Consider the following 9,783-nt stretch of genomic DNA (forward strand, 5'->3'; position numbering starts at 1 on the left):
TGTCAGTTCTAGTCCACGTGTCACCATTGTTATCTAAGACTTGTACTATATCTAACGTAGTGGTGCGTACCTAAAGCCCGGACTTGGAATTGGACCTAAAATGTAAAAAAACCCTCTAAATGTCCGGAGCCAAGTCCGGACTTGCAAAAAGCAATCTGTCACTTATATTCCCTTTTTTGTTCTAAACCATCTAAAACCTTCCATAGACAGTGAAATATGCACTGGAAAAAGACAAAAAAGTTCGTGTTTACACTGGCTGTCTATCATTTTCATGTAATTTTCACATTGCATTTCCATTCATACTAACATGCAATTTTATATGCACCACCCCCCTTCCCCTAAAACAAATGCACATAATATGTGATGATGAGTTGAGGTCCGGACTTTAAGTCCGGACCTGAACCTGAACTGCTGGACCTGAATCTGGACCTGAAATTGAGTTTAGGTACGCACCACTAATCTAACGTCAACTATGTTTACTTTTTTTTGCAAATACTGCTTCAGGTCGCAATTAGCCTTCGGGCAAGAACTTGCAAATAAAATTATCTATGTTTACTACTGACTCGTTTGGATCCTTCCTGTCTTCTTTATATGATATAAGCATCCATCACTGTCATAATGATAATACATCCGACACCGTGAGTGGTGCCAGTACCTTTCGCATCCAGTCTTTGCATAGCTAATTAGCTATTTAGGTTTATGTAAAAAGAGAAACATACAATACATTCAATATGAGATGGCACATCCATTTTATTTATCATCAGATGAAACCAACTGAAAAATTACATTGTCTTGAGATTTGGAGGCATGATTCCCTGTGAACGGCACAGAAAGAAAGATGGAATATCGTGCCATATATGGGCAATTGGGCAGTTCGGTTAATCTCCAAGCAGATCCTACGATGGCATAAGATAGTACTAAGCTGGCCAAGGAGTGTAGTCAGCTAAGAGGTGTGCATTTGCCTTGTAGCAAACACACTCCTAAGCCGGCTTCACTCTTCTACCAGCTTTTGATACTATCTTATGCTACCGTGAGATCTGCTTGGAGATTACAATTCGGTAACGGTTTAGCTTGAGATTGTATCACAATGGAAGGCTCTGCATGGCGGATATGCATGTTCTGATTTTAGCCACTGATTTGACATGTAGCCCCCGTGCTGCTGTTCGGGTTCGGGGCGCACGTCAGGTCGGCGCTTGCGCATGGGCAGTCCGTCTCCGGCCAGCAGGCCCAGCCCTCCATCGGTGTGAGCTCACACTGCAAGCAAAAGTCAAAACAATTTAGTATGTCTGTGCTGTGTGGCGTCGCCAAAAGTCTGATTCTTTGATCGATTAATCCTTCGATGAAATTTTCAAAACCGACTGCAATAAACTTAACGCTCCACATCTGTGGTGTCTCCAAGATGCGAGATGATACCGACATTACAGGCATCAACCATTATTCCTGTCCAAAGTTATGAGATTTGAGACAAAGCTGACCTTTTTGTAGCCAAGAGATTTGTTGTAGATGCAGCAGTACACATCCGCCAACGGGCAGTCATCGGCGTCGTCACATGGGTCATTTGGGTTCCACGGAGTCCACTGAGCCTAATGACAAACAAACCAACATATTTTATCGCTCACATACAAAACCTCCTCACAAGTAATAATCACTACGCATTTATACCGAGTGTTTGTAGGATTATAAACATGTTTATGTAGTAGGCAGAAGCCCATGCATGTTTCTGTGTCATGGTTCTGTGGCGATCATGCTATTCTGATGTGACGTTTTGCCACTCGTCTTGCATGGTTTTAGAACTTAACAGGCAACAGTATAATTATGGACAAACACTCCGGAATTCCGGAAAACCTTAATAATTTCAAAATAGATTGACCAGATGAACTTATATTTGTATGTATGATATATCAAAGGATAGTGAATATGCAAGTTGCAATTAAATGTCTCTACGAAGAAAGGCTGCCGAATTCTGGCTCAGGTTCCCAGAATTCTGGCAGAATCCGCAGAATTCTGCAGAATTGGCCTTCTTTATGGAGACATCTAATTGCAACCTATATATTCATCATCCTTTGATAATATCATATCTACAATTACAAATATCAATTCATCTCGTTAATCTATTTTGAAATGAATCAAGGTTTTTCGGAATTAAAGTGTTCGTCCGGAATTATACTGTCGCCTGTTACTTGAGGAACAGTGAATGCTTTGTATTATAATTGCAAGTCACGATACAGCATTGTAACAGCGTAAAGAGGGAAACTTACCGCAGCCACAGCAATGAATACGAGGAAAAACAGAGCAGTCTTCATCTTGCAGAGTTTCTGAGGTGAGCCGATGTCCAGACTGTATCGAGTGTAGTCAATTGTAAGTTAATGGACAGTACTGGCCGATTTTAAAGGATCAGTGGCGGATATTGATAAGGTACCTAAATATAAAAAGATCATACAACAAATAATATAGTCTTGATTAAGACACGCTAATGGGGTGAATAACCTCACGATCAAATGCCTGGGTGGATAGCCGTTAGGTCAAGAACCTGCAATTTGCCAGGTGTGTGTGTGCGTGTGTGTAAAATATGCGAGAGAAGAACTGTTCTAGGAGTGTATCCTGATGAATGATAATGTACTTAAGACTATATAATTGACTTTTGAGCCGTTAAACAACGACTGTCACTGCCAGCGACGTCTGTCAATTTCTTTCAAGAAATGAACAATTAATGCTTTGCTCGGCCACTCTCCAAGCAAGAGGTTGGTGGGAAAATCCTTTTCCTTCATCTATTTGTTTTCGACAGGTGTGACAGTGATCTCGCCCCCCCCGGGGGCGAAATCACTAGCGATCTCCCCCCCCCCCCGGGGCGAAATCACTAGCGATCTCGCCCCCCCGGGGCGAAATCACTAGCGATCTCGCCCTCCCCGGCTAGTGATCTCGCCCCCCTACCTCGCCCCCCTTTAGCGATTTCGCCCCCCCCAAAAAAACGGGTTTACGTGACATTTTAGAAGTTGATTGGTATAAATCACAAAATGCAGTTTCAGAATGATATAAGTACACGAGTTTCATACATAACTCCATTCATAGTATCAATATTAACGTAATTACATGGTAATAAGATAGTTGAACTTGTTTCAGACAAGGAGGGTTGGGTCCCTTGTATTCCCATTATTGCATATACCTGAGTCTTGACATAAGATGTATTCCATTGTATTCACCTGTCCCCAAGCAACCTATATATCTCCAATATGAAGTCTCTACCATGAAGTGACCACAAAAGAACTATGTAATGTCTTTATTAATTATGCAAATATTAGGTATTAATTAGAATAACGCACATTTTGGTATATGCACCTGGCCAAGAGATATCTTCACCTCCAACATGACTGTTTTTCTAGTATTTAGGAACTGATGCATTTACCCGTGTTTCTTAAGACTGGTACTTTACCAGTGTTTGTGTAGCATTTAGCAACAGCTATATCAACTTGCGCGTAGATAGTGTTTATAATGAGAAACTATTATTCACGTGTGTTTTTGTTAGTGCTGTGGAAATGTTTCCAGTACAAGAAAGAAAACACTGACAAATTGAAAACATATAGCTGACGTATTCCGTATCACACTCGGATGGTGTTGATTTATACGTTCGCAGTAGCACTGTTTTTATGCCACCTCAGCTGCAAAAATTGTCTTTTTCATTTCAATGTCATGTTTGCACCGAACAATATAGTATCGACTTTCGAGGTATGACATCTTACGGTACGGTAATAAGGTTCCATATAGGTACCAGGTAACACACCATATACGGTACTATACCAGGTGCAGTATAGTACCAGGTAGCGCACCTGTAATATGTAGTAACCAGCTGCTCTTGGGGGGGAAGCGAAAACGCTAAAGGGGGGCGAAAACGCTAGTGATCTCGCCCCCCCCCCCCCCCGGGGGGGGGCCAAGGGGGGGGCCAAAACCCCCGGGGGGGGCGAAATCGCTGTCACACCGGCACTCCCACCAAAAATTGATGAAAGGAAAAGGTCACGATTTTATCCACCAACTTCTGCTTGGAGAGTATGCTCGGCCGCCTGAAGCGCACTGCAGTCAAACAAGTCTCGTTCTTGTTGACTGGGCGACAGGACCATTGAAGCGGTTTACAGACGCAACGTTAACGGTACTACGGCAGGTTCTGATGGACACGGCTTTAATTGTAACTTGTGGACAGCGGTATAATAGATAGCATACGGGAGATTATTATTGAAAAGATAGTAGCAAATCTAGAATGACAAAAATGGCAACAACACCAACTAGATTTAGATTTAGGATAACGCGCTATATGTACATGTATTTGTTCTTCTAAAGAAGCAGGAAACAAAATGGTTCGTCCAAAGTTGGAGCTTCTCTTCAAGTTCTCCACAGGAATTTCGGGAATTGCTCAATGGCGTTTTATAAGTAAAGTAGAAGCCGTTTAATCACACATCCAATTTGCTAGCGTATTTCGTGCAATTAGCCGGCGTGTGCAATAATGGGAAGTTACCCAGTTGGACCGTACAGGGTGATCGGCAGTAGGGCCATTATTTTGGCTGGTTTTGGCTCTCCTGAACTGCTTATCTACGTGATAAGTATGTAACCTGCACCACAGCTAATGTATACCCTGTATGTCTGCGCAATGTTCTGTTTCCGACTGACCGGACCTGAGAGGCTAGGAAAACAACAGACATCCGTGTGGACGGAAGGGAGTTGTGCCTGGTGGTACGGCTACACAAATCAATGAAATGGCTTAATATAGACCAATTGGTGCATGTACATAAAGTATGGGCACAGCTGCCATGTAAAATTAAAACAGCCTATGTCAGCTTAGGCCATGTTGATTTGATTATATGGATGACATTGGTCTACGCATCGATTTTCGGCCGTTTCCACACAAGAAAGTTTCTAATTATGCTGTAAATAGAGAAGTACAAAATGAACAAATATATGCCTTAGATTAACGAAAAATTATCGAAAAAACATATACTAATGTCATAGAATGCCAACGCCAATTACAAGATCAAGGCAGAAGACGTGAAAGAACAAATATAGAGAATCTATCGTTCGGTATTCTGTGTGTTACGTCATTAGTCCAACCTTCCTTACCACTTACATATATTTCACAATGAATGAAAATTTTTGTTTTGACAAATCTTTTCCATCAGTTTTGGGGTTCCTGGCCGGAGGATGTCGTTCATATAATCTAACCAGCATAGGCTTATGTAAAATACGCTGACACAGCTAGGGACGTTTGGTTCTCTAAAAATCAATCGACCCAAAATTAGACAGAACCTAGCATTATTGATACGCGTGTAGCTTGTTGATTAAGATACTGTATAGCTTTTGAGGTGACAAAACATTGCATCAAAGTCTCACTTGAAGATAGTGATATATATAAAGCCAAAGTTCCTTTTCAACATGAAGGGGCCTTGAATAGTTTAAAAGTGCTGAGCAGTATAAAACACATTTTCGAAAAATTGCAATTGGGAGTTGTTGTTCGTTACTAAATGTCAGAGTAGTTTCCTTCTAGATAAGTTTTTTTCTACTAGAGAAAGGTCAACAAACAATTAGGATTGCACTAGCGGACGTTCGACGCTTGGACGTTACGTCACGAGACAGGTCTTCCTGATACCCCTGTCACATTTGGCGAAAATCGATCGGACGACGATTCTGTGGCAATCGCCCGAGCCTCGCTTATGATAATAACTTTATTGTACAACAATTGTACAAGGTACAAAGCATGACAGGGACGCATAACAGGGACGGTTTTCAGGTGAAAAATACGCGCAACCCTCTGTCGATCTTAAATATGGCTGACCTTCCTGCTATACGCCCGAAGATCGTGGATAATGTGACAGGGGTATGATGACACTTGGTTCACTGCCCTGTGGATAATGTCGTTTTGCTGACCTGTTCTAATAAGTACTATAGTAATAGCCTTGGCCTGGCTGGTATGCAGTCATCAGCAGTTGGAGACTCTGGCAAGTGACCGGGCTAGATGGCGCATAGTAGTAAGGGAGGGCGCTGAAGCGGTTCACAGAGGATGGGAGGTCAAGGAGGCTGAAAAAAAAAACACCGACGGTATGCGGCCATCGGCAAACAGGCCCCTTGAAATGAACTCTGGACTCTGCATTAGAAATTGTTAAGATGCAATGTTTAATATTATGCATTTTGTATCAAATTTGTACACCTTTGTATTGTAGTCGTCTCTGTCGCCTAGGTTCTTTTTGCGTAGAAAAATGTCGTAGTCTGTATAGACTGACTGACAGAGAATGCACCCACAGGCTGCCATGTGGGGCAATAGGTGCCATGGCCTTTATATTTAGGATTGACTTTGCTAATTGTCCACACTAGCTTTTCGATTGTCGCCGCATTTCTGACTACGCGCCTGATCGGATAGGGCGCGGTCACATAGGCCGTGCAATCGTCGTACGATTTTGATGCCATAAGATTTTCAAGTAGGCCGTGACAGAACCATCCACCGACATGGATCCAAACCAGCATTTTGTGTACCAAGGCAGTTGAACTTTGCAGGAGACGTGCATTCTGTCCTCCTAAATGCCCGATGTTGGCCATCATACGGTACGACAATCGCGCGACCTATGTACATGACAGCGCCCATACCAGCATATATATTGTCACACGCGTATGGTTGACGCAGGCGCAATCTGTTACCTATGCAAATATTTTTAAATTGATAACATGTTTGCAGTTTAGTGTTCCTACGACGCCTGATAAAATCTTGATTTGTATCACACAGAAGTATAATCCTGTGGCTCTCGCTGGAATGGACAACACCGGGGAAAGTATACGTAGTAGCCTCTCCAATCAAACAAATCACCGATGTATAGCCACTCCCTTATTGATTGAGCTACAGGTCTTGAGTTATCAATTCTACAAGGTTGTTTGCCTTTACTGCTGATGTGTCATGAAATTTGTGCCACTGATAACTGAAGGTAATACCGTACTGCAAGTGCCTCTTGCGGTCGTACTCGGTACTGCAGATTCAGATTTAGTGCGATGTTGTGCCTCCCGGATATAACGTTACGTATTTCACAATCATGAATCTTACGGCCATCTGGCTAGCTATTGAGGATTTGTCATTTTCAAGCCTTATTTTCCGTAGTACGAGGCTCATATCGTACTTTTCTCATCATATTTGTGCACCAGGGATACTTGTCTGGAGCCCTGTGCAGATCAAGGAATGATCCCATGGGAACTTGTCATGTGGGCGTATTTATCTACGTGAAAAATGGAGATATTTTTGTGAAGAAAAAGAGGCGCGCTGGTGTTGGGCTATATGATATATTACTACCTATAACGAATGAAAGAATGATATCTGTTTTTTTCACAAACTAAAATCTTTGAAAGTCAGAGTTGTCTCGCCCTGATTTACAAAACAACATGATGACTTGTTTCTTATGATGACGATCGTTATTTGCACGTTCTTACCCTCATGTCTAGCTATAAGCATTGAGAAACGAAGTACGTAATACTAGTACTGTTATTCTTTTATATGGGGAAAAGTTATAAAACGTATAACCAGAACATCAAAGATCACTGAAGATGATATTTTGCATCACTTAAGCGTTCAATACTAATGGTGTTGAGATAAAAGGATGTTGAGAAGAAGCGAAAGCACCCTGTATGCTCTTTGATCCTATAATGCAGGGAATAACGCAATTCTCCATTACTGTTTTACAGTGTATTACATTACCATCATGGCGACTTGCCAGATTATTAAATCATTCTGCGAGACGGATGGATTCACACTGCATAAAATGGCGGCGCGACTCTGGAATTGAACTTTGAAGTGCTCGGTGTCGCGAGGAATATAAAGGGATGAAGAAGACATTCGGCCAAAACGATTTCACCTTTTTTTCACGAAAGTCAGGTGTCAGATACCGAATATTCCGATCTACTAAGTGCGAGTTGCCCATGCTGTGTCCAGTATTTCACAGACACTTGTGGACATCGAGAGAAATAAAAGAAAACAGCAAAACTACGTCAACCCATTGATTGCCTGTGCCAGCAGAGGCACCTGTGGCCGCGTCATCATGAAAGAAGTAAAACGGGAGCCTATTACATGGACAAAACCTTCTTCCCAGTGTATATAGATTAAACGCATTCCGCAAAGGCAAGAAAACAACCCAGCCCACACATCTAGCAGTCAGGAGGCGATAGTATCCGGCGGCATAATCTTAAGCTTTCTTTCTACTGCGGCACATGATTAGGGTTTTGATGAATTTTGAAAGGGCACGGACTGAATTGAAAAGCTTCCATTAGAGAGACACCTGTCACCATTCCCAACGCGCACTTGGACTTAAGCGTTTAATAAGTAGTGCCTTGATTCTCCTGTTACGGAATAGATTGAATCGCTTTTTTAATTTTTTTTCTTCACGTTTTCCGATTTTAAGCTTCAGATTTGTTGCAGTTGTCTACATGCACCTGTAGTGCTGTCTGTCGCCCGGGAGCGCTTCACCCTAATCCAATTTAGATTCATCCGCCGAAAGATTTGATGTTTTTTTACATCAAAGCGTCAAGTAATCTAAATCATCCACCAGTAGCTTCTGTAGTATTCAAAAGATATACGACATCCCTTTAGACGGGTGGAAAGGTTGTGAAAGGTCGCTACAGTCAGGTGCACTAATTGGCGTCATTTTCCCTACGCGTATTGCGGAGTGCGTTATCCGGTCGCGAATCTGTGTTGGGTTTTCGGGGACAGTCCGTTATACTGTCGTACAGCATAGTGAGTGATGTGTGTCAGTCAATCTTGAGTAGACTTTTAATTTTTGTAACTGGCAGGTTTTGTATCAAAGGTTTTAGTCTTCATACAATGTTAGTCTGTATAGTTGTGGGTGGAAGTGGATTGTACACCCACGTCGTGAGCAGTACTGGTCCGTCCCTGGGTCCACCACCTGGGTGGGTGATCGGTATCGCACGTTGTCGTCCCTAGAAGCGGAGAAGCACCTCGAGTCAACTTTACTGTCCGGAAAATGATGCATTCCCCCGACGAGCCAGGCGTGGGCGACAACTGCGAGCGCAGCAGGTCGTGATCAGACGAAAAGTGCTGCCAATTTTCCCGAGTTAAGAGGCGGATCAACCCCTACAGCGGCAAATATTGCAGCGTGATCGCCCGGTTTTTCCGCGGCGGTGTTTACGGCGATAGGGAGGACTCTCACCGACGGCTGCTCCAAGCCGCCACGGTGTGCTGAGTAGCGAAGCATGGGCAAGAAGAACAGCAAGCTCGACCCATCACTAGTCAAGGAACTGACGCAGAAAACCTACTGTGAGTAGCCGCACGACTGGGAGTGAATGTTAGATCGCCCCGGTCCGTGTTTACATGGGGCGCTATTACTAGCAGGTGCATGCCCAGGACATGCCGCATGGAAGCGGCACATGCCATCTATTTCCAGGGAAACTCCAATCAATTTCCACAACATCTACCACGCGTCCGGCTTTTTTGTCGCTCTCTCATTCGTAAATAGGCATTAGATTTGTCCTTTTCGAATGAAAAGACACTTTGTGAGCGCTTTGTTGCTAACGACGAAATGTAATCTAACATCTAAAAATGCACCCGGCTTCTAACGTTAGTGCAAGCTGGAGATGCACCTGCGCCCAAGTGTGCGAGTGTGTGCGCAATATTGATACCCTTAAGGTATATTTTAAGGGTTATACTTGATATGTGATATATACCATTCAGCCAACTGGTTTCATAGCAATCACAGTAACAGGCTCACAGTTATTATCAGTAACGTTGACATTTTTAAAATCAAACTATGGAAT

General features: G+C 42.9%; 1 protein-coding gene across 1 annotated transcript; it reads right to left on the reverse strand.

Annotated features, from left to right (window-relative positions):
- Window positions 1-732: 732 nt before the first annotated feature.
- LOC118421424 lies at window positions 733-4,672 on the reverse strand. Its single transcript, XM_035828704.1, has 4 exons — window positions 4,505-4,672; window positions 2,259-2,337; window positions 1,476-1,583; window positions 733-1,254 (listed from the first exon to the last, which is right to left on the reverse strand). The coding sequence occupies exons 1-4, from the start codon at window positions 4,540-4,542 to the stop codon at window positions 1,126-1,128; spliced, it is 354 nt and encodes a 117-aa protein (XP_035684597.1). The 5' UTR covers window positions 4,543-4,672; the 3' UTR covers window positions 733-1,125.
- Between the last annotated feature and the right edge of the window lie 5,111 nt (window positions 4,673-9,783).

Source organism: Branchiostoma floridae, chromosome 8 (assembly GCF_000003815.2).
Source record: "Branchiostoma floridae strain S238N-H82 chromosome 8, Bfl_VNyyK, whole genome shotgun sequence".
NCBI classification, from domain to species: domain Eukaryota; kingdom Metazoa; phylum Chordata; class Leptocardii; order Amphioxiformes; family Branchiostomatidae; genus Branchiostoma; species Branchiostoma floridae.

Excerpts from the sequence above, each read along its gene's own strand:
- LOC118421424 (XM_035828704.1), bottom strand. The coding sequence starts at position 4,542 with ATGGCCCTACTGCCGATCACCCTGTACGGTCCAACTGG. Across the intron at positions 2,338-4,504 it reads ACCCTGTACGGTCCAACTGG|TCTGGACATCGGCTCACCTC; the intron begins GTAACTTCCCAT and ends CACTCGATACAG. Across the intron at positions 1,584-2,258 it reads TATTCATTGCTGTGGCTGCG|GCTCAGTGGACTCCGTGGAA; the intron begins GTAAGTTTCCCT and ends GTTTGTCATTAG.